Raw genomic sequence first — 25,509 nt, 5'->3', positions numbered from 1 at the left:
TGTGACTGACGAGTTCCCTGGAGATGTGCAGTCTTCAGCGACACTGGTTCTTGGTCACCTGCAGGAATGACAAGCGCTGTCTATAGACCCTGGGGTCTAGCTAAGCGCCGACCAGCGATGGCTCTCTGTGGCTCTCCAGCGGCATGTGCGGGAGCCCCAGCTACCCCTTCTCCCTGAGGGTGCTGCTCCTCCCTCTGCCCAGCCAGGCACCTCAGTCACTCTCTTCTCCTTCATCTCCACTCTCTGTAAGCCACGAGACAGACAGCTAGGTCGCCCACGAGGCAGACAGCTAGATCACCCTAGACTCCATGTTCCTGATGTACTCCTCCTGCAGGATGAAAGAGAGAGAGACGCACTAAGAACCTCTCTTGGTTAAGTCTGAAGGTCCCTTAACGCATCCCAGAGAGTGCTGGCCACCAGTTGGATGGTCAGAGTTTAGTGCGCTACATGGCTGCCCGAAACCCCACCCACCTCCACCCCACTCCACCTGGCCAATTGGCAGCAGCTTTGCCCATTGGACTGCATGCTGTGCTCTCAGCTCAGGCACAGGCATTCTCTAAACCTGCACTGCAAGGCAGCACTGTTAGTTTGAACCATGGGGAGACTGGTCCAAACCCAAATGCTGACATTGCAAGGGGCTATGAGCACCTCCACTAGCGACTGCTCCATGGCCAACTTTCACAAAGAGATTGTACAACATGCCCAGTCATCCAACTGTTTTGGAGTCCACTAAAAATGCTCATTAGTTTGCAGTCTGTGCCCGAGGGGTGAAAAGCTCTGGAGCATTTGGTGGCACTTTCAGGCCTCTGCGTTGCTTGAGTGGGCAGGTAAGCTCGAGGCTCGACTCTAAGCATGTCAATGTGGCTGTGCCTGAACTGTCTCAGTTGCAGAGGAATGGTCACTTTATACAAGGTTTCCATAATGTGTGGCCACTTTCCTCCCCGCACGTGCTTGTGCACTACCATCAGCCGGTGTGCAGCCCTTTCCACCACCCTCTCAAAACTTGCCTCAACCGTAGTTGAGTGTGGCCCTTGCCCCGGCACCGCACTGTCAGCCAGTCAGGTAAATGCGGCTTCCCTGTGCCCTCACCTGAATGCGCGGCGCTTCAGCCTTGAGGTCCAGCAGGCAACCCTCGCAAGCGCTGAACAATGCTCCTGCAACACTCACCTCTGAGTTCCCCTCGAAGAACTGCTTGCTAGATGCATGCCTTATAAATGCTGTTGTGAAACACGTCGGTGTGAGTGCTCGGATGATCCAGCTTAGGGGGGATGATTCTGGCAAACTGGGCTTATAGTGATGTGCAAATGTATTACAATGAAGTTCCCAAAGTGTGGCGGGAAACGTGGCCCGCCATTGACAGGCAGAGCAGACAATTGCAAACTGGTTTCATGACGTCGTCAAACCGATTTTTAGCTTTCCCACTGTATTGTCTGCTCGTGCCCACCATGAGGCCTGATGCCAGGGGGCACGGAAAATTCCACCCCAAGTGTTCAGGCCAACACCTGTAATTCTTTTTCCAAAAATGGAAACTATTTAACATTGATTTATAATTTAAAACAGTTTTACCAACTTTTAGACTGCCTTTTAATGCAATATAATGTAGCCGTTGAACAAAAAAACATTTTTAACATGTATTACAATTTATTACATCTTTGCCCACTTAGCAGAACCTTAAGGAATTATCTAAGCAGTTATTTGAAAAAGACAAAGCACCTACTAACTAGAGCAATCTACTGGAAGGAGAACTGTCAGTATAGATTTTTTTTTAAATCACCAATAAAAACAGAACTTAAAATTTACTTTGTCTCAAAATATTGTGAGTGATAGGTATTAATTTGTAAATATAGATGAAGGAAGAGCAAAGCTAAGCCCATCGAAGGCTATATTACTTTAAGTAAATTTATAAAGAAAAACAAATGCTGATCACTGTGCTAACAAGCAGTTATATGATCAAGTATATGTTCTCCCATATTTTTTCTGTCTTTACTAATATCACTTGGATCTTCATCCTGTGCTCGTCTCCATGGCTGTACTACATTTTATAAGCCTTGACCATATTTGTGGGCAAGAAATTCTGTCAGAACACATAAGAAAACAAACAGAATGCCACAACTTTCCATTACGTCACAAGAAAAGCCATAGACTTGGCTGCCTGCCTGTTTGATATTATTCAGCTGCTTTCATGTAGTTAGGTTGCAACACAAGCCTTCTCAGCAAGTCTGCCTGCTGCTCTACTTGGATTTGAAGAACACTTTACATACAGTAATTGACAGCAAAAAGCTAAAAGCCTAAACTTGTGTGCGTAATACCAAGTTACCAAACTTAAACTTTGCACGAATTAATTGCCTTCCAGGGTTCAAGTTTTCTCTCATTCTGTGCAAAGCGTGCATTCCACACAATTAGCTGAATGTTTCCAGGCATTTCCATCAGAGGAAAGTGATACAAAAATGTCTGAAGTGCTATACTTGCGCATCAAATTTCCAAAAGCTCTCAAAAATATATGACGCAGATGGTGAAAGGTGAATGGAGGACTGAATCAGGGTTTCTTCCCCGTGGCTTTGGATCTTTCAGAAGCACTAAGAAACCTAGTTACCTGCAGCTGACTTGGAGACAAGGTAGAAGTGGAGAGGTGTCAGATAGAAGATCATTTGAACATTTAGGCTGCCAGGTAATTCTTTTATCATAAACAAGTCACTCTGCAATTCCCACTAAATAATTTATTCTGCATGGATAACATTATGGTTAACTTCATTCTTATACTTCATTTCATCAAATCCTTGTTGACTTATGCTTTACCCAATTTGCTTTATCCTGGAAGTTTATGATTTATTTACATGGCCTCACAGAGCATCTTTTTTGCAATTGTCCTGCTGTACTACTCCTACTAGTAACTGACATAAAAAAAAACCTCAAAATCGTCAGTTCATGCCCCTGAAACCACTGATAATTTTTGACCTATCTACTCAGCAAATAATGCCTACCTTTAAAAAATTGTACATCTTTTTCCCATTTTTTCTTAAAGGTGCTGTCAGTTGCCACAGTACAATTTTGCAGACATTGGTGGCCTTCTGTAGTACATCTATGTGGCACGAATATCCAGTGTTGGTAGGCTTTGGAAGGCATCACACGCTAACCCAATCCTGTCCCCATGTGACATTTGCATGGGCACTTGCAGCTGGTGAACAGCAATCAGAATTAGGACCTCTGGTTCTACTAGTCTAGGGGTGCAGTGGGGAGGTGGGGAGGGAGGCAGTGAGTCTCAGGTCATCTCTCGTGCCTGGCAGGTATTAGCTCCTCTGACATCTCTGCAAGTAGATTAGTATTAAAATTTTGTCACATACACTTCAATTACTGCTGCTTTAAAATCCTTCGTAGGTAAGAAAGGTAATTACCAAAACAACAAATATGCTCAGCAAACAAGTGCTAAAACAACTTTGTCAATGATTTTAAGGAGGGGGTTTTATGTCAGAACATTGAGCTAATTAAAGTACTTGCTGCTTCTCATACTTTGAATAATATCTAAGCTCTTTATTCAGCACAAACACTTAATTAGATCAGCTGTTTTGATGGGGAGAGGAATTAAACTGAAATCACAATCAAAAAATGTGGTTTGTGAAAGCTGGGTTTCAGTGATTGACATTAGTTTAGTCTTGGCCTGGCATTAACTGTGCCAAGTCTTTCTGGGAGTGTGGCTGACAATGGCTTCATATTCAATCCATACAGTTTACTCCCAATTTAGTTATTCATCAAGCATGAAAACTGACCCAGCATCTGTATGAATCACTGGCATTTTTGCACACATCCTATAGTTAACCTCCTAGCCTACCCTGGCCAAGTAAGGGAAACGTCTTGCTGTTGCGCATTGAAAACAGACGATTGAATTCCACTCCAGTTGAACGTGACTATATTTCCAAGTGCACGTGCTCAGCAATGAGGCAACTTATGTACTTCCATTGTAAAAGACTGATCTGCAATATTAGCTACTTTCACTTACTTATATATTCCAAGTCTTCCAGCTGTTCCACTTCTACTTCCCACCCAACATGAGATCACAAGCTTATCATTCAAGTCCTCCCTCCTAGATCACAATCTCACAATTGTAATCATTGTGCCAGGTACTGTTTTTTTTTTTCATTTTTGTGGAATGGGTGAAAGCAAGAACATGCTGTTATCTCAGAATCCATAGCTACAGGGACACTCATGATACCATTTATCTAATGGCTACAGTTTTAATAAAAAACCTTTCCCTACAGCTCCACCCCTAAAGTCTTCTCTTTCATCATCTCATATTCCAGTTGGAGAAAGCCAATTAAACCCATGAAGCTGTGCTATCACTCAAAAGGAAAGAAGAAAAATAGCTGAGAAAGAAAACATTGGTCCAACTTAGCCACTTCCTGGAGCATATATGACAGAATCAATTTCGTGCTTTAACCATGTTTGTTTCTGGCATCAGTCAATGCCTAACTGGGCATACAGCTCAGACCTGAAAACCTCATACTTCAAATTTGGCCAATGTCAACTCTGTGTAAACAGGAGTAATGTGTTACATGAGCTTGCTTTTCATCAGAATCATTGACCGGAGACAATTTTCTGATAGGCACACATCCTCGGGTTCTATTCTTACAAAGTGATGTTAAGTATCTAATTTTATGATTCTTGTATAAATTAAATTGACAACAATCAGTTGAGTATTCCCCTTCCTACAATGATAATATACATATGGATTGCTTAGTTTCATAAGTGGAGTTGGCAGGGCTGGTGGGGGCTGGGGTGGGGGAGGTGTGGTGGTGGTGGCGATTGTCAAAGCACATTCTCTATCAGCACTTTCCTTGAATTGATGAAAAATATTGGATTCAGCCTAGCTGATGATTGTGCGTAATCACAATTTTGTGTCTTGATAGGTTAAGAGTTTGCGGCGCTTTCAATTCACATAAATTTCCGTCAGCCATTTCTACTGGCTGTGCTAAAGCTTTATCCTGTATCTTGCCCCATTTTTAATAATACCTTCTTTTATATGGTTGCATTCTTAACTTATAAATCTGTCACAAACTAAACATTCAGAATAGCTTCAAACAAATGTGTAAAAGGCATTCCGCAGAATATGCTCCAACAGTCATTTACCCCCTTCCAATTCCATTCATCAAACTTAAATCATTTAGTGATAATTGTATTCTAGAATAAGTCCAGCTGTGAGATTTTCAGTCATAATCCATATACATGACCACACACCAAAAATAAAAACGTGCTTAAAAGGAGTGTCCATTGTCCATCATAAGGGCTGCAGTGTTCAGCCCAGGGGTATTAATATGTTCTCCTCTCCTTGGGTGGAATTTAATGGTCCCCCATTGAGAGTTTGGAGACGTGGGGTGGGGGGTGGATTTAATCAGGCAGGAGGGTGCGGACTGAGAACCCCACCACCCGATTAAGTCCAGGAAGGGAAGGCCCATGGGCAGTATATTCCATGTAATTCTAGGTAATAATAATATTGGAGGTGGGGAAAAAATGCCTGTTTGACTGGTTGGGGCAGTTAGAGTGGATGAAACTTCCATGAACAGGTGCAACCAGAGCTGGTAACCTTAACGCTGAGTGAGGGGAAGGCCAGAGCCACAAGCAATGTGAAGCAAGTAAGCAGCTCTTAGGAAGCAGTTGTGACAATGCATATCTGCCATAAACACTCACTCAATCACTCACCTTCCCACTCAGACGCAAATTGAGGCCCTTAAGTGGGCAGCTAATGTCCACTTAAGGACCTTATCTCGCGTTTGCTGGTATTCAACCAGCCGGCTGAGGAATCACCACCTGGCGAGCCCAATTGAATTTCCATTAATTCTTTAAACTTTCATATCAGGTAACTTGTGAACTGAGACTCAAAAAATGTCAAAAACACCAAATACAGAAATGACTACAAAATCCAAGTGGTAAGCTTCGCAGCTACATTGAACATCGAAAAGTCATTTTGTAGGTGTCAACAATAAACCAGTTACTTCTCTAATTGATCACAGTTTCCATGGCGGTACCACAGAGCTTAATTAAATGTAGATTATTTTCATGATAATATGAGGAAAAGGTAGCTCATTTCACAGTATGTTCAAGTCCTGATTCACCACAAACCTGTCATTTTGAGAAATGCAAAGACGTGTTAATGCCCAGGCCACACACTAAGGCAAGTTCCTGTCCTTGAGAACTTCCTGTACTTCTTCTCAATACTATCCAATTTGTGTTGAGTCTACTTTTACAAGAATTCACAGAATACCATTACAGGAAGGGACACGTCCCACACCCACATGGTGGGTAGGTTCAGGAGGGCCTGGCCAAACTCGAGATTACGGAGCTCAGATTGGTCTAATACTTTGTTGACTATAGCAAGAGTCAGCAAGCAGCAACTCCTGGTAAATTGCATGTTTTTGTTTGTATTTTTAAAAATCTACAACATGATCAGAAACAAAATAATTAGAAAAATTCTATGGAACGAAATGTTGAAACTTGTGGAATTCTGCCTCTTTAAGTGGATCTCACTGGATAGGGTTGCCAACTTTCCAGGGTTGCCCTGGAGAGTCCAGGAATTAAGATTAATCAGCTGGACACTTCTGTGGACAATCCAGGATAAAAATCATAAGAAAGTTAATTTAAAAATGTGTTTTCTTTTCTCACTGTATTTAAATACTTCTGTTTAGGAGTTTCTACTTGTGGGGAAGAGCAAAATTGAGGCCATCAAATAAAATAGTCACCAAGAAACCAGATAGCAAATTCACAGAAAGTTTCTTTACCCAGAGAGTGGTGAGAATGTGGAGCCTGCTAGCACAGGGAGCAACTGAGGTGAATAATATCGAGGCATTTAAGGGGAGGTGAGATAAGGAGATGATGAGAAGGGATGGGATGCTGATAGAGGAAGGACAGACAGCAGGAGGCCTGAGTGGAGCATTAATGTCGTTAGGGACTGGTTGGGCTGAATGGCCTGTTTCTGTGCAATGTATTCCATGTAATTCTAGGTAATAATAATATTGGAGGTGGGAAAAAAAATGCCTATTTGACTGGTTGGGGCAGTTAGAGTGGATGAAACTTCCAGGAAGGGGTGCAAGCAGAGCTGGTAACCTTAACGCTGAGTGAAGGGAAGGCCAGAGCCACAAGCAATGCGAAGCAAGTAAGCAGCTCTCAGGAAGCAGTTGCGACAATGCATATCTGCCATAAACACTCACTCACTCTTCCAGAGCGGCTTCATCCAATTCAGGGTCACAGAGAGTCTGAGCCTATCCTGACAGGCAATGGATGCTAGGCGGGGTACACACACACTCACACACTTAGGGGCAATTTACTGTAGCCAATCCACCCAATCAGCGCATCTTTGGATGGTGAGAGGGAACTGGAGCACCCAGCAGAAACCCACAAACCCACGCAGACGCAGGGAGAACATGCGGATTCCACACAGACACCCGAGGTCAGAATCAAACCCGGGTCCCTGGAGCTGTGAGGAAGCAACACTAACTACTGCGTCACCTGCCATTAATACTATATCTACTAAATAGTATCATGTTACAGCCTCCGGCCCGATTTGTACACTACTTAGTATTCCACTTTCAAATTCTTTTAATGTTTACACAAGTTCTTGCTTGCTTGTCAAAGAAAGGAGAAAGATTTCCATGACAATAGCCCATAATTTCCTGTAGCAGGGCAACAAGCAGTTCCTTGCCTGTGCCCGTTTAATCTTGATGCTATTGCTAAGAGTGAGGACTGATAACGTCACAGTGAAGAAAATAGAACATCTGGGACTTGAATAAACAGGGCGAGTAACAGTGTTACCTTCTTAACCAATCAGCCTGAAGGTCAGAGAAATTAAGAGTGTGGTGTAAATTAAAGGCAAAAAAGGAAAAATTTTTAATTTTAAATTTAAATATCCAGCAACAATTAAAGGAATTAAAGAAATGAGACTCCATTTTTACAATAGTTAATTTTCGGTGTCAGAACAATTGAATGGCAACAATTAGCATGATGTCAAAAGAATCTCTGACAGCTAACCCAGGGCATTAATATGCACAGGCTTTACACGACTTCAAACGAGCTCCTTGTGTCACTTCAGACCAGTTCTATCTTTCTGTGGCAAGGCTAGTTCATATCTATCATGCAAATACAGCAGCTTCACACCATTCAATGTAGAGTATTCTGATAGTGAGCCAAACAGAGATATTCAGTATAAAAGCTGGGAAGTCACACTGCAGCTGTATAGAACCTTGGTTAGGCCACACTTGGAATATTGCATGCAATTCTGGTCGCCACATTACCTGAAGGATAGGGAGGCGTTGGGAGAGGGTGCAGAGGAGGTTTACCAGGATGCTGCCTGGTCTGGAGGTTATTAGCTATGAGGAGAGGTTGGAGAAACTCGGATTGTTCTCATTAGAGCGACAGAGATTGAGGGGTGACTTGATAGAAGTTTACAAAATTATGGGTGGCATGGACAGAGTAGATAGTCAGAAGCTTTTTCCCAGGGTGGAAGAGTCAATTACTAGGGGACACAGATTTAAGGTGAGAGGAGAAAACTATAGAGGAGATGTGCGGGGCAAGTTTTTTACGCAGAGGGTAGTGAGTGTCTGGAATTCACTGCCAGAGGAGGTGGTGGAAGCAGGTACGATAGTGGTGTTTAAGAGGCAGCTTGACAAATACATGAATAGGATGGGAATAGAGGGATACGGACCCTGGAAGTGCAAAATGTTTTAGTTGACGGGCAATATGATCGGCGCAGGCTTGGAGGGCCGAAGGGGCTGTTCCTGTGCTGTACTTTTCTTTGTTCTTTGTTCTTTATAAGTCTTGCAAAGTTAACTTTGGTGTTGCATAGTTTAGATTTTCGCATTTAAACCCTGCCCTCTGCTGAATTTGCTGCAGGATTTGCGCATAAAAAAGCACCCATTAGTCTCAACATTATTTAGACAGCAAATGCCACAATCTTTATTGATTTTTCTCACAAATGTCTCAAACCGCTCCGCCTCAAATGAACTGATTTTAAAGTGACTGGTTACATCCAGGCAAAGCAACAGCCAGTTTGCACACAGCTCGTTCCATAATTAGCAACAAAAAGAACGATCAGCTAATCTGTCTTCTTTGTTGGCGTTGCTTGAAGGAGAAATGTTGGATAGCACTCTGGAAGAAATGTATACTCTCCTTCACATGGCGCCATAAGGTTTAACATGTATCCACCAAAACAGGGAGACACAATTGCATATCTTACCTGCAAGAAAGCATAGCCAACCAGGCAGAATTCCCCCAGCACTACACTGAAATTTCAGCCTAGATTACATGCTCAAGTCACAGAGGAGCGTTCAAAAAACTACAATCTTTTCTTCAGAGACGAGAGAGCCACCAGCTGAACCAAGCTTCCCACAAGTTAAATCATTATATATTTATTTAAACACATTTGTCGCTGTTCCTCCACCAGTAAAAGTTGTACTGTGATGGTCCTCCTGCTTGAAAACCATGCAATTGCCACACATGCAAACATGTATTAAACATATGTATTAAAATAGACAATATATCAAAATTCTTTGGACTTCCTGCTTGTCACATTTATTTCTTGTTCATCATTTTGTTAGATTCATGATTAAAGTCCAAAGCTTAGTGAGATGAGTTTCCAGCCATTCCTAAGGCACATATTTCCAGCTCTGCAACATCACTCAACTCTGCCTTGGTGAATTTGCTCCTGAAACCCTCAGCCATGTCATTGTAACCTCTAGACATGATTATTCCAATTTACTACTGGCCAGACCCCACATTCTCCATTCTGTAAATATGAGCTCATCCAAAGCTGCTGATTGTGTACTAACTTGCGCCAAGTTCCATTCATTTATCACATAGGCTGTGTTTGCTAGCCTTCATTGGTTCCCAATTAAGCAAAGTTTCGATTTTAAAATTCTCATCCTTGTTTTTAAATCTCTCCGTGACATTGCCCCTCCCGAGCTCTGTAATTTCCTCCAGCAATAAAACCCTCAGAGGTAGCTGCACTCTTCCAAATCTGGGCTCTTAAGAATTCCCGATTTTAATCACTCCATTATTGGCAGCCCTCGGTTGTATGGGCCCTGAGCTCTGGACCTAAACCCCTTTCAAACCTACCTTTTTGAACAAGCTTTTGATCATTGCTCTTTATCTGGTATCTTGGTATCCGATGCTGTCCTTGTGGAACATCTTGGGATATTTTAATATATTAAGGCCTCTGGATAAATCCAGGGGCAGAGTTTTCCCGTTGGCCTATGGAGGCGGGACCCGCACGCCGACACGTAAAATGACACACGGTGACGTCAGGCGAGCGTCCCCACGTCACCGCACGACATCGCGATATTTCGTTGGGCAGGCGCATGATGATATCCGAAGCACGCCCGCCATTAATTAATGGGCCACTTAAGGCCCTTGAGGCGCCAATTGACAGTGATTTTTCGGCGCCCGTGCGATCTTTGGGTTGTCACACGGGCGCAACGGGCAGGCGGGTAGGAGACATTTGTATAAACCTCATCCGCGAGTGTGCCCTGTCAAATATTAATTTTTCAAAGTTACTGACACTTGCCTGTGTGAGCTGCAATACTTCAAAACGCATACCAGCTGCTTGGCCTGGACTCACAACCTTCAGGTCAGCACCCTGTAGTGAAGAATCGTTTTTGGGCCTGCAGCTTTCAGGAAGCCTTCCCTTAGCCTGGGAATGAGAGTTGAACTCTCCTCTGGAGGCACCTCCTCTGAGGAGGAAGGAGGGGCTAGAAGGGGAGGAGGCCAGGAGTGCACATTCAGCCTCCAGGGGAGCCACCTTTGGAGAGAGGCGCAGCCACAAGGGGTGCAGGGCCAAGAGGTAGTCCAAGGTGGAAGTGGCTGCAGAAGACGCCACTATCCTGCTACCAGGGTATACAGGCGGCGAAGCAGATACCTCAATATGTCTGAGATTGAGAGCGCAGCATGCAACCACTATCAGCGACACACAATCTGGGGGGTACTGGAGTGTGCCTCCTGAACTGTCCAGGCATCGGAAGCGCATTTTGAGAAGACCGATGGCTCTCTCCACCATAGCCCTTGTGGAGGTGTCGTTCCTATTATACCACTGCTCAGCTTCTGTTCTTGGATGGCGGAGAAGAGGCTCCGTCTCTCAAGGGAGACAGTCAACTATATCTGTCAGATGATTGGGCCTGAGATCTCCGCTAACTGTGTGGGTGGACACCCCATGCCAGTGGCTCTGAAGGTCACAGCTGCCCTCAACTTCTGTGCCTCTGGCTCCTTCCAGGGATCGATGGGTGATCTTTGCGGTGTCTCCCAATCAGCTGTATACACATGTCAAGCAGGTCACAAACGCTCTGTTCAGACATACATTGACCTTCATCCACTACCGTTGGGACGAGGCCAGCCAGACACAGCAAGCCAGAGGCTTCTGGCCATTGCTGGCTTCCCCCACGTCCAGGGTGCTTCAGACTGCACACATGTGGCCATCAAGGCGCCAGCAGGTGAGCCCGGTGCCTTTGTCAACAGGAAGGGCCTCCACTCCATGAACGTGCAGATAGTGTGTGACCACAGGATGCTGATCCTATAAGTCTGTGCAAGGTACCCAGGCAGCTCCCACAACGCCTACATCCTCAGACATTCTCGGGTATCGGGGCTATTCAGTGCTCCAGCCCGGCTTGATGGATGGCTGCTGGGTGACAAGGGCTATCCCCTCAGAAGGTGGCTCATGACGCATCTCCACCATCCAATATCAGAAGCTGAGCAGCGGTACAATAGTAGCCACGCCTCCACAAGAGCTGTGGTGGAGAGAGCCATCGGTCTTCTCAAAATGCGCTTCCGACGCCTGGACAGTTCAGGAGGCGCACTCCAGTACCCCCCAGATTGTGTCTCGGTGATAGTGGTTGCATGCTGCGCTCTCCACAATCTTGCGCTGGAAAGGGGGGGACGCTGTGGACGATGAAGATGTCGACGCAATGGCTACAGCTGCACATGATGAGTCCAGCAGTGAGTCCGAGGATGAGCACGCACAGGGAAATGCTGAGGGGGTAGACGCTGACCCGGGCATACTCCAGGGAGGCAGGGGCACCTGGGAGGCTTTAATCCAACGAACCTTCAGCTAGCACACCACATCTGGACCCCCCAGGACAAGCCTGGGCTGCAGGCTCCATACTTGATATCTGAGTGTAAAATCTGCCTGGATAGGAACATTAACTAAGGGCTTTGTCAATAAAGCCGAATGTCCCACAAATCACTCCTAACATTGGTGGTAACCATCCACCTGCAGAAGAAAAGAGGCACCCTCAGCCATGGTGACATGTCTGAATTTAATGGTATAACAAAAGGAACTTAAGAAAACAAAATGACAAAACTGTTCAACATCACAACAATTCAAAAAGACCTCATTGCAGGCCAACACATAAACCCGTGGTGTGCCTAAGGTGCCTTATGTTTACGCTTTCGGGTGATATGTCTTGGGGCTTTCCCCTCACTGAGACTGGCATCTGGGGCAACCTGCTGACTTTGCTGTCCCATTGGCCTCGATGACCTTGGCGGGCGTCCTCTGGCCCGTGGAGCCTGTGCTGGCCTCATCTGGGAGTGAGCTGCCAGCTCCACAGCTGGCATCTCCCCAGTCGTCGCAGCCTCACTGGATGCAACAGTCACTGGCAGAGGGGCAGAAGAGCTGCTGCCCTCATCCGGAGCGCCCTGAGAGGAGCCCGCAGAGACAACAGGCAGCGGCTGCGCCGATGTGAGGTCGGTTCGGGCCTCCCTGCTCACCGTGGATGGATGGGCACCGAGCTGGGAAACTTGGTGCACAGGCCATCTCCCACACTGGCACTGGCCAGCTGAGGTCAATGCCGATACCAGGGCTTGCTGGTCCGAGTGCATCCCAAGGAAGCCCTGACTGGTCTCCTGGAGCAGCCTCCCCACTCTCTCCTTGGAGGACGCTGGGCCATGAGACTCATTGCATGGTCCGCGTAGACTCCTCCACCATGGACACCAAGCCCAGCATAGCCTCATGTATCGCCACCAGATGCTCCCACACACCCGGCTACATTTCCTGCATTGTTTGCTGCATCCAGAGGCAAATCATCAGCCACCCACTCAGCATGTGCCTGGACCCCTGCAGTCCTCCGACTGATGGCGCCATGTGCACTCTCTGTCTCCGCCAGCTCCTCCAGCGACTGTGAAGTGCCCTCACCGCTGTGCCCCGGGACACTAGCTGATGTTCTAATTCCCACTGAGGTGCTAGTATCTGCGCTGGTGCCTGCCTGGCAGAGATGGTGTGACACTGGTGAGACTTCAGGGCCCTCAGGTGTGAGGGAGCCTCTGCTGCTCCTCCTCCCGGCCCTGCTCCACTGATGCTGAAAGGAAGAACAAGGACATTAGATTGGTTCACGTGGGGACAATATCAATGTGCATCCCTGTCCCCCAGATCATTATGCGTTCATCTTTCCATAAGCAATGGTCAAGCCATATTGCAAACTTCAATTACTGAATATTCAGCACTGTCATGGCTTTTGGGAGAACAATGGTGACCTCAGTGCTGGGCAAACATACCTGCCTGTGGCACCCCAACCTCACCCACACCGGTGGACCTGGGTGCATGGCCCCTCTCCAAATCTAGGGCCTCCTGCTCGAAGCATCACCACCTGGGCCAGCCCTCCGCCAGTCCTCACCCGCTTGGTGGCATTATGTGCATTCTTCTCCTGAAAAGGAGAGAAGAGCATTGATTAGTGCTACTTGTATCTGGATTCTCTTCGTGGCCGGCCCACCCCAGCCAGAGAGGGACATTGCAGGGCTCCAGCCCCTCCTCACCTCGCTGCTGCTGAACACTCACACAAAGATGCCTGTTCCCCACAACCGCCACCCCCCCCCCCCCACCCCCGCCCCCGCCCCCACTTGGCCAAATGCTGCCTACATCACATTAGGAAGCACGTGAAGCACAGAGGAGAGCAGATTGATTGGTGCCAACTTGAAGCTCCCCTGCCAGCATGTCATCACCCTGACTTTGACTTCCTGGAGTTCCGGCACTGCACCTAGGTGCAGCTCCTCCAGGTTGCCCCCAAAACAAGAACGTGGGTCTCAGTGTGCCACATGCTGTGGGTGCAGAACCCATCTTTTCACCGCTCTCTCAGGGTGACCTCGGCATGGGCAATATCTGCTGGCTCACCTAGCGAAGGACACATGGCGTCAATGATTCAATGCAGTCACTACACTCAGACTTGGGGTGGGGGCTGGGGGGTGGGGGTGGGCACCAGAGGGGAAACCCTATCTGCTGGGTTAAGTGACCAGTGCCAACATGGTACCCACCCTTCCTGAAGGCAAGAGGTTGTTGAAGCGCTTGCGACACTGGATCCAGGTGCACCGCACCACGTCGTGGGAGCTCACCACCTCCGCCACCTCCTCCCAGGCACATTTGGTCATGTGGGGGGGGGTCTCCTCCTCCTGTTCTGTGGTACGAGGACCTCCCACCGTGCTTCCACCTCCTCGAGGAGGGCAGCAAGGCAATCGTTTGAAAAACGAGGGGCACAGTGCCCCCCCCTCCTGCCTGTCCTGCTCACCAGCAGCGCTCTGGGGAGCCCCTCCACTGGCCGTGATTCACAGCCTTTGAAAGGCTGCAGCAACTTTTTAAAACAGGTCGCCGGGTCGCCATTGGGCCTGGTGGTCACTGCACTCCCACTGCCCTCGGGAGCCGCAATTCATGCTGGGCAGGCCTTAATTAGCCCGCCCGCGTAAAATGGCTGCGTGGACCCAATCGCAGGTGGCAATCTGATCCATGCCCACTCACGCTCCGCCCGCCCACCAGCCAGAAAATTCCGCCCCAATTTCTTGTGTATGATCTAGAGGAGCCATCTGGATCTATTTTAATAGGTAATCGTGCATAACGCCTGCTATTCAGTCCTCCAACCATAACTGAAACTGTGGGATGAGTCATATTGTGTAACCTGAGCTTGCTGTTTTACTGTGCATCTCTATAACTATCCCAGTATATCAGGTCTGTAGGCAAGCTTTATTTTGCTAATGCATTACTTATTGAACCTGCAAATTCCTGCACTTGCCCCTTTCAGACGCCACCCCCAGTGTCTCTGAGCCTCTGACCGGAATCAGTATCCAGTCACCCCTTGCTGCCACTGAGTCTCTCTCCCTCAACCGCCACACTTCATAACGTTTCACAATATGTCCAAACTCACAGACTCCTCTCCAGTCAGTCAGATTTATTTGCTTTAGCCACAGTTGACTTTTGAAATACCAACATATAACCTGGCATTGTGAGATTTTGCTGGGGGAATACAGGACGAAGTTAGTGCTAAGAGTAACTCAAAGGATGTCCTACTCTGACTGCTCCTTTTTACTGCTTTCGCAACACATTTAAACTTTAAGATAAAGTATCTATTTTCACACAATGCTCTTTTAAAGACAATTGACTGCAGGAAAATCCATTTATCATTAAACCAGTCTCAGGCCGATCCGATCACTTAGTACATCAGCTATATGGTATCAGAGGCTTCCGTACATTGCTGGTACATTATCCAGTCCAGGGGATAACATTCATCATGCAGAATTATGCAGACATTAATTTTTAAACCAGAAATGGGACATGATAGATTGTGCTCGTGATTTGAACTCTAACTGGCATTGATATTAATGCCAAGAGCAGCAGAAAAACAAAGCACAATTCGGGAAACGAAAACCTTCACAGTCCCACAACCACAGAAGAATTTTCTTGGTATATTCTAATGGTGCCTGGTCTTCCAAGGTGCAACTTCACACTGCATTATTTCAGTTCATTAGTAAGCTTATCTTTTTTATTTTATTCTACCTTTTGAGAGGTAAATTACATCTTTTCTATCTGTGCACAATGGGAGTGCAATGTGTCAGCTGTGCCTGTTGGACACATCATGTAACCTGCAGTTATTTAATATTCCTCATCTATTTACATAATCTGCAGCTCCTGATTACAACCACACGCTTCCTCTTATGCTTCAAGTTGTCAAGCTCCGACAATAAAATGTTAATTCAAATTACATTCCGTTCTCTATTGAATGTAAGACCATTACAGCTAAGTGCAGCATTGTCAGTGATAAAAGTCAGAGAGATCGGTCTCTAAGCTCTACACTCCTGGCACTCAGTCTAATAAAATGGACCAAAATAAAATGGGAGAGCAAGTGGAATGAAATGAAAACAATAGATCTCTTAAGAGATGCAGAAGCGCTGTCTGAGTGGTTCAAGTGGTACCCTAATCCATGTTTAAAACTCAAAGAGTTTGTGAATGTAATCTGACTGCTCATATTCATTCAGGGTTTAAAATTTATGACTATTCCAGTTTTCCGATCAAGTTTTGGACATTCCCGCACAGTCAATGCAGTGCCCAACAACCACCAGGGCCCCCGCCAAATTCAGCGTTGCACAACACTCACTCATCATTAAATAGTATCGCAAATGTGGGATGGCAGGAAATGATACATTCAGTGCATGCCACAGATGACTAGGGAACAAATACTGGCGCGGGTTAACGCAGTTAAGTAAGCCTTTTAAATCAAACCTTATGCAGGCCTCGATAATAGTGGGAAGGTCTTTTTAAGCACATCAGTTCTCACCAGTAAAATTTCATAAGCACAGCAATAGTGCTGCACTTAGTTGCCAACACTGAGTAAGCTTAGCTGAGTCAGTGTATTTTAATGGAAACAATGGAAAAAGCTTAATTAGGAAGAAGTCATCTTCAGGACAACATTTCCAATGTGAGTAATAATGCTCCTCTTTAGGAGCCTGCTCCACCAGGACAAGTTGTTGATCAGTTCTAATCCTGGGCTGCAGTACTTTCAGAATAAGTCAAAAGAAAATATCATTAGCAGGTTACAGAATAATAGAACATTATGTAACCAATTGAACTACACTTAACTGTTCTCCGCTGAAAACGTATCACGTTCAAAAACGTTGCCAAAGGCAACAAGACTATGATTTTCCTCCTTCATACTAATAATGTGTATACATTTTTCAGTTGTGAATTCTAATTTCATCCTTCTTGCTTTCAGCGAATGCTGCAATACTATGCAGGAGGAGAGCATTTCAATACCCTTTGCAAACATTCCTACCTGATAAAACTCTCGAAGCCAGTTCTTTTGTAGACTTTCAGGCTGCAAAACACAAGGCAAAAATAAATAAATAAACCGTCCAGAATATATACCTGCAGTACAACGGTGTCACATTTTTCCCTCTTCCTGTTAAACTTTTTATTTAATTTTTGGGTCCAATAACTAAAATGAAAATGCTGAAAATTTAACCCAAATAGAACAAATACATCATTAGGCCTGTACCGAAAGCCATTTTGTTTCAACTTATCTCTGGAAAAACAGAAAACATCCCCTTTCTAATTTCTACGAGAATGCCCAGTTCCTCAGTCCTGGAGGAGGATATTTGGAACTGAGTGGGTAATGCAGCATTACTTCAAAGGAAGATTAGGTATATACAGGACAAGGCTCAGCTTAGCTGGAAATTTTGATCAGGACAGTGATATTATCTAGCACAGGATGTATAAAAATCAGTCTCTTATTCTGAACATAAATGCAGTGCTGAATAGAATATGATTTACCATAATCATATGGTTGTTAACCTTAATAGTGCATATTGATGGTAAAATTACTAAACTGTTATTATAGTGATTATACCAACAGATGAGTAAACCATCTAAAACATCATTTCTTCAAAATTCCCATTGCCTCTCTTTTTAAATAAAAAAAAACATATTTCAGCTAGTTAGGCCCAGCACTCACATCTGCCTTGAAAACATTGCACTGGCATCAAATGCACTGGTTAGCACATGTTATGGTGGCATAAGTAATAGAGTCCTTTACTTTGTTCATGACAGTATCCATTCTGGAGTTAGCATGCGAGAAGGTGACACTAGGTCGAAGGCGAGAGCGCACTATTGATATCATTGAATCTTTTGTTTGACCTCTAATTTTTCTTTAGAGGCTAAAAATTTAAAAAAAGGTCTGTCGTAGACTAATTGATAAAGATTGACTGGCCCGATTAGCTAACAACTCCAGTATAATTGTATTGTGTAACTACCCAGATGGAGCTTGGGGCTTTTTCTGTCTGGCAGTTTCCGTGTTCTATGATCCTAAATAATGGAAATCTGAAATAAAAACAGAAAATGCCAGAAATAGGCAGTAGACCCACCAATATCCGAGAAAAGGAAAAGACAGGATAACATTTCAGGTTTAGATATTTGCTTGTCTGAAACATAACCCGTCTCCTTTCTCTTCAGATATTGAGTACCTGTTGTGCACTTCAGGAACTTTCTGTTCATATTTCAGTTTTCCATTGTATTTCTTTTCTGCTGCAGACTGTGGGTCATGCTGAGATCCACAGATATTACAGAGTGGATCCACTTTTATTCTGGGTGTCACCTCTACAGTTCAGTGTCACTCCAGACAGTAGAGTTGGGGATAGTAGTCAGGAGGTAGAGCTATTATATGCATTTCACAAAATTAAAATATGCACATGGAAAGTTACTTTAGGAAAACTTCTGAATTAATGCCTTAACTAATATTCTGGAAATTAAAGAAATGTAAAATTTGCATCTTCAGAATGTTGTATGTGCTGCAGGAGTGCTATTGGATTAGCTGCAGAATAGCATTAGCTAAAAGATTGCACCTTTGCCTTTTGATAGGGAACCCTGCAAGTACTGGAAATCCAAAAGGAAACAGGAAATGTGCAGAATGTAGTCAGGATTCGTAAGGGGCAGATTATGAGGTTTTGGATGTCTCCTTTTAAAGACACCCACCCAAAATGTCATAGCCTGGTGATTGATGTGCTGTTGAATTCCAGTAGAATCTGTCTTTGGCAGCTATCTGTGTAACTGTCATTAACCTTTTGTTCTTGTTATCACTTTTAGCAAATATATCATTTAACTAAAAGTTATCAACCTATATGGTGCGGAGTAGAATAGTGTACAGAACATGTAGATAATGTCAATGTCACTTAATATGCTAGCTTTAAGAGTCAGTCATATAACCTGGAAACAACATGGCATAAATGATTGAGAACATGCAGTTAATCCACTGTAAAACTATTACAGATTTAATTAGGTCATTCTAAACAGTGATTGCCAGCAAACGGTTCAGTGATGTGACTTGGGAGTTCTCTTGTTCTTGGTTCAACTCTCATCACTGCCTTATGTTGTCTACCCAAATACACTAGGAGTATGAACTTTGTCTGCTTGTCATCAATACACCAGCAGAAATAGTAAATTTTGGAAAGTACTTGCATCCTCCACTTTCCTAATCCCTACACAGAATATGCTTATGGAAAGCTGACTGATCTCTATGAGAGGGTTCCAGTGGAAACCAAACAATGACCCAGTCACATTAAAAAGATGTTTTCAGGTGGTCATCCACAGACATATATTGTCATTAAAGAAGACAACTGCATGGGTATGATGAGAAGGATAGTAAGTAACGCAGCAAGAATTCACATGTTTAAATTCCACTTATAGCATTCAGTCTGCTGTTAATCTGAATGCAAATTATGAATGCCAAGAACAACACAAACATTTTATGTGGCATGTGCATAGATTCCTACATTTTTGGAATGTTTTTGTGCTACGTAGGCAGAATTGTCCCACAGCATGGGGAGAAGGGGTAGACAACAGCTTAACACATCAGAACATTTATGGGGCGAGAGGTTTTGTGTGTGTGTGTGTGTGTGTGTGTTTTCATCATAACTAAATGTCTTTCTAATGGGGGTTCCACAGTAACAGCATCAGCCAAGTCTAGTGTTACTCCTGAGGATAAAATGACAGCGCTTCTGTCACCACGTTAACAAGGTCTCTACATGTTCACCTCCATAGTAACATGCTACAAGAATTTGATGCCAGTACATAAGGGAAAATAAATAGGGGGCATGACTCAGTGTTATGGACACAAACCGTGACACCAATTGTTCTGGATAACAATATAACTTGGAAGATATATTTGTTCTAATATCAGTGCAAGAATCAACTATTTAAGTACAGATAGATATTCCCTAACACTGATATTCAGCACTTCAATAAGCTAAAAAAATCATTCCAAAATGCATTAAAAAGCTTCAATGCCCCAAAACCTTAAATTATTTTCAGTGGAAATGTTTTAATTGGCCCACAGCAATATATGTTTTATTGCAACCTAGTGGGACAGGTTTACTTTTCCATACTGAGAGTGATGAATTGCTCAGTTCTATACACACAGCACTCACCCGCTTATCTCTTACAAACTATTGCAGAATCTGGTTCCCCAGTAAAATAATAACCTTTTAACGCATTACATTTGAAATGCTGCATTTGAAATGTAGAATCATTTTCTGAGCCATTCTGCAATGCTATCTTTAAATCCTCCAGATATAGAGACATTCGGGTAAATAGTGGAGGGGTTAGATTGTTGTAATGATGGCTACAATTCTTTTCGATTTCATGAATTTCCAGCAAATGGAACATCACTGAACCACCAAAATAGTCAGCAAGAGATTTTTAAAATATAATTCAATTTTGGGAGTAATGGTGCACAAAGCAACTCCACAGGGAGAGGGAGAGGAAGTACCACAAATAGGCCTAGCACTGCCTTTAGGAGATGTCCCTATGTGTGCACTTCTCCACCAGGTTCTAAGGAGGGAACCCAAATCTGTCCCAGGGATGTTGAAATCAATTGTAGCATCCCATTGCTCTCTCTTATCGTCTCTCTCTCTCCCTCTCCCTTAAGCAGTCCCTCGGGATTGAGGATAACTTGCTTCTGCTCCAGTTCAATGGATTCTGAGATGGCTGATAAGTCCATGCAGGATCTGCAGACTCTGCCACATGCAGGGCAGGTGCTGCTCGGACAGTTAGGTAAATGAGTTGTAGGGACATTTCCGATGCCTCGGCTTCGTCTCTGCAAGTTCCTGACTAAGTCCCTCAATGTGTTTGGCGCATTCCTGAATGAGCCTTCTTCATTTCCATCGATCACAAGCCAAGGTCTCCCATGAGTCGGAGGGTACCTTTGACCTATTCAGGAATGCTTTGAGGACATCCCTAAAGTGTTTCCGTTGCCCTCCTGGGAGTCTCCTGTCACGACCGAGTTCTGAGTAGAGGAGTTAGTTCACGAGTCTGGTTTCATGCATAAGAACAACATATCAAGCCCAGCAGATCTGGTTTTGAGTGATTAGGGCCTCTATGCTGGGCATGTTGGCTTGGGAGAGGATGCTGCTGTTGGACTGCCTTTCTTTCCACCCACTGCTACACCAAGAGAGAAAGAAACTCTCTCAGTGACACCTGAGGTGAATGCACCTGGGAATATATAAGACAACTGGATTGGTTATTACTCTATAAAAATAGTAAAGCTCCTATCTCCAATATATAACATTACAATTCCCTACCGTACCTAGATCACTCTACACAAGTGAATAAATTATCATTAACTGGACAGATAGATTAGTTTGGGAGCCTGTGGCTACAGAGTTTCCCTGAATCAGGGAAAGAATGATGCTGCCCACATCTTCTCTCCCTTAAGTTCAAGGATGCAGACTTGAACACTTATGGTGGATAGCTGGTTTAGCTATTCATCATCATATCTAGCTGGATCACATAGAGCACCATTGGGTCCTGCTTTCCTTTTGTCAAAATTGCTCACTATATCCAAGATCATCCTGGAATGCAAATATAATTGCAGACCTCCACTACAGGCAGTCTTCTTTCACCATTCTCCTCAGGCCCTATCCAACAAGTGCAAGGAGCTCAGGGACTTCTTTGTCATCAAGATTAAGACCATACATTCAGCCACACCAATGACTTTCTTCCCTTCCCTTAGTCCACAAAACTAAATTTACCCGAAGGCTCTCCCTCACCCGAGCTCTGAACTCACATTTTTTTGCTAGTTTCTCTCCTATCTTCACTCATGCTCTGAATTTATTATGTCCACGAGACCCATCCCTTATTCTCTTGACCCTACTCCCTCCAAACCGCTGGCCACCCAACTTCTCTTACTGACCTCCATGTTAGCTGATATTGTTATGGTCCTGGCCCCCTTTCCTTCAAATTTGCTTTCTCCCCACAAAAAGAAAACACCTCTGGCTCCTCGGACCCTGTAAACTACTATTCCACATCCAATCTCCCTTTCTTTTTCAAAGTGCAAGTACAGTGGGCAGAATTCTGCTGTGAAATTTCTTGGTCAAACTTCCCACCGGGCTCAAGCCCGCTCGACATCTCCAGAATTTTACGCTTAGATAGGCAACGCCTAGGCCGGCGTCTGACCTTGCATCAATTGAGGTCCTTAAGTGGACAATTATTCACTGCTTAAGGTTCTGCACCGTATGTTGATGACGCCCAATTCTATTTCACCACCACCTCGCTCGACACTTACACAGCTTCTGGTTTGTTACGCTGCTTGTCTGATAGTCAATATTTGGTGAGCAGGAAACTCCTCCAATTAAATATTGGGTAGGTTGATGCCATTGGGCTGAATCTTCCCAGTCCCACTGAGGCAGGTTCGGAGGCAGGGCTAGGAGAAAAGTCTAAATAGAGATCATTGGGTCAGCTACCCGACATGGTCTCACCTCTGAGCAATCTCGCTGGAGGTGAGGTCGCTGTGACAGACGCTACCTGCCCAGTGGTAGGTAGCCCATTAGGACCATTAGTGGGCCAACTGGAGAAAGTGTTGCAGAGTTTACTGATGGTGGACAGGACCCTTCCTGAGGTCCGATCAGAATTGAACTGGAGGCAGCCTCGAGGCAGCATGCCAGTGAACTATTAACACCTCCTCTCCATCATCCAAGCACAGACCCACTGGAATGCAACAGCCTCAGTCACAAGCCATCCTTTGGAGGGGTCTCCCTCTCTACAATGATGGTCTGACTGCTGTGGCCATGTGTATTTTTAAATTTTATCAATGCCTCCATCTTGAGGCAGATTCGCAGTCTCCGGCCTGCCTCAGCAGAGCCCACCTCTCCAGGCGGCGCTGCTGGCTGGACAACGCCACGAACTATCTGATTGGGCCTCCCACTTCCCTGGTCTGCTCTTTTTGTTAATTGGAAGGGGCTTCTTATTTGGCCTCCTCCAAGAACATCACAGGCAATATTCTGCAATGGCCACAGCCACTTCCAGGTAACTAGCTTGGAACATAGGCCAACATTGGGACTTAGGTTTTTGATCCTGCAACAAATTCCATTACTTAGACAGTGAGTCCACCCTTCTAATTGGGTGTCTGAGATTGAACCAGACACCATGGAACTTTGCTGTCCTATTACCTTTGGCTGACCTTTTGATCCCATATCCACTCCATCAGCAAGATAACCTACTTCCAACTCCATAACACCACTCGTCTCCAACCGTGCCTCATCTCAGGTAGCGCTGGAATGCTCATCAACACCTTTGTTACCTCTAGACAACTATTTTAATGCTCTTCTGGCTGGTCTCCCATCTTACACCCTCCATAAATTTGAGTTCCCTGAAATTGTGTTGCCTGTATCCTAACTCATACCAAGTTCATTCAACAATCCCTCCATGGCTTCACCTCTCTCCATCTCTGTAACTTCCTGCAATCCTACAACACTCAGAGATTTCTACGCTCCTCCAATTCTAATCTTTTGCGCATCTCTGATTTTCATCGCTCCACCATTGGCAGCTGTTCCTTCAGCAGCCTGGGTGCTAGCTCTGGAATTCTCTTCCTAAACCTCTCTTTCCTCCTCTATGATATTCTTTATAATCTACCTCTGACTGAACATTTGCTCACCTGAATTAATATCTCCTTTCTTGTTGAATTTTGTTTGATAAATGCCTGTGAAGCACCTTGGGACATTTTAAAGGTGCTAGAAAACGCAAGTTGTTATTCTCGCTTTACAGGGTGGGAGAGCTGGAGGGGCTGAGCTGTGAAGAGTAGAGGGTCGCCATAGCAAATTACAAAGCTACACACCTGGAATACTTGTATCAAAGTCATGTGAAGCCAACAAAGCTCCAAACAATCATATACTTTTGTCATTAACCAACTCATAAAGTTCTGTGACATGCCAGGTATTCATTCATTCCACTGTACACACGTACACACACATTCACACACACACGTACACACACACACACACACACATACGTACACACATACACACACGTACACACACACGTACACACACACACACATACACACACACACACGTACACACACACACACACACACACACACACACACACAATGAATATCCTCAACTATGAATTGCAGCTGCCAGCTTAATGCAGTTAACCGAAGGATTCAATTCTGGCTCATTAAAACCTGTGCCAGCCGTACAAATGGGATTTCAGATGTGACAATTTTCACGTCAATCATGCTCAATCTTTACCTACTGAGTTCACTGGCTGTCTACATTAATCCTTGCATACATGGAAAAACTAATTCAGAGCATATTTTACCCTCCAACTGGGTCGTTACAATGGCATGAAGCACTCAAGACTATTTCATTTGTAATTTGTACATAATCGAAATAATATTGTAGTTTATTTTAGATAAAAACCACAACTGAGCAGCAGCGTCACACCATCTCTATGTTCTGATTTTGTTGTCAGTAGTGACCAAATAATATTAAGCCAGGCAGCCACTGTGACCAAACATACTTACATAAAAGGTCATGTTTAGGTTACTGCTATAGTGACAAAGCCACATTGTTTAATTAGGCAGTACAGTAACAGGTGGCGGCTGCACATGAAGAATCCTTTCCTGTTCGTATAAAAAAATTATGTTGTCATATTTCAGCTAGAAAAACGCAGCAGAGGATTCGGTTTTGTTAAAAAAGCAGACTACTCAAATTTATTTAAACGAGAGAGATCTAAGGAGCTTAGGTCTCCTTATTTAAGGAAAGATGTAAATGCATTGGAAGCAGTTCAGAGAAGGTTAACTACATGGGAGGGTTGCCTTATGAGGAAAGGCTGGACAGGTTAGCCTTGTATCCACTGGAGCTCAGAAGAGTAAGAAGTGACTTGATTGAAACATAGAAGATCCCAACGGGACTTGATAGGGTAGATGTGGAAAGGATGTTTCCTCTTGTGGAAGAATCTAGAACTAGAGGTTACCAAGCCATTTCCCAGATGAGTGGCAAGAGGCGTCTCCCATCCGGCAAGGATGTTAAGGGCTTCTGCTCTTTGGATGAAGAAGGGCAAGGGTGGCACCAACAGAAGAAGTGGCAAAGCTCTAGGGAGGTGGAGGACGAGACACCCGAGCTCCAGAATATTGGAGACAATAAAGAGACCGGCGCACCCCAAATTTGACCACAACTTGAAGAGGCCAGTGCACCCCAACCACAGGAATCTGGGAGCAGTGAAGCGCTCAGCGCACCCCAGCTCCGGGAAGCCGGGAGCAGTAACGCCCCAGGGCGGGAGTAGATCGGAGAGAATTCTCCAACAGAGAACAATTCAAACCTCGTTTCTTGAACGAACCCCCAGATGCCACCTGAGCGGAATGTTTCCAATGGGGAGGTTCAGGCCAGTTTCCTCAGCCCATCCAAAGTGAGACAATTTGTGAACACTAGGGGTATGCAGGAGCAGATCAAAGTCCT

General features: G+C 44.8%; 1 protein-coding gene across 2 annotated transcripts in view; it reads right to left on the bottom strand.

The window, feature by feature from the left end:
* inpp5a (inositol polyphosphate-5-phosphatase A) overlaps positions 1-25,509 on the bottom strand; it is a 571,171-nt gene that overhangs the window by 366,395 nt on the left and 179,267 nt on the right. For both annotated transcript variants that reach the window (XM_078564917.1, XM_078564916.1), the window contains exon 2: positions 17,055-17,096. In XM_078564917.1, coding sequence (XP_078421043.1) covers positions 17,055-17,096 — 42 coding nt within the window. The remainder of the gene's footprint in view (positions 1-17,054; positions 17,097-25,509) is intronic.

Source organism: Cetorhinus maximus, chromosome 20 (genome assembly GCF_964194155.1).
Source record: "Cetorhinus maximus chromosome 20, sCetMax3.hap1.1, whole genome shotgun sequence".
Lineage (NCBI taxonomy): Eukaryota > Metazoa > Chordata > Chondrichthyes > Lamniformes > Cetorhinidae > Cetorhinus > Cetorhinus maximus.
Note: the sequence above shows the minus strand (reverse complement) of the source record. Positions and strands in the feature narration are given on the sequence as shown.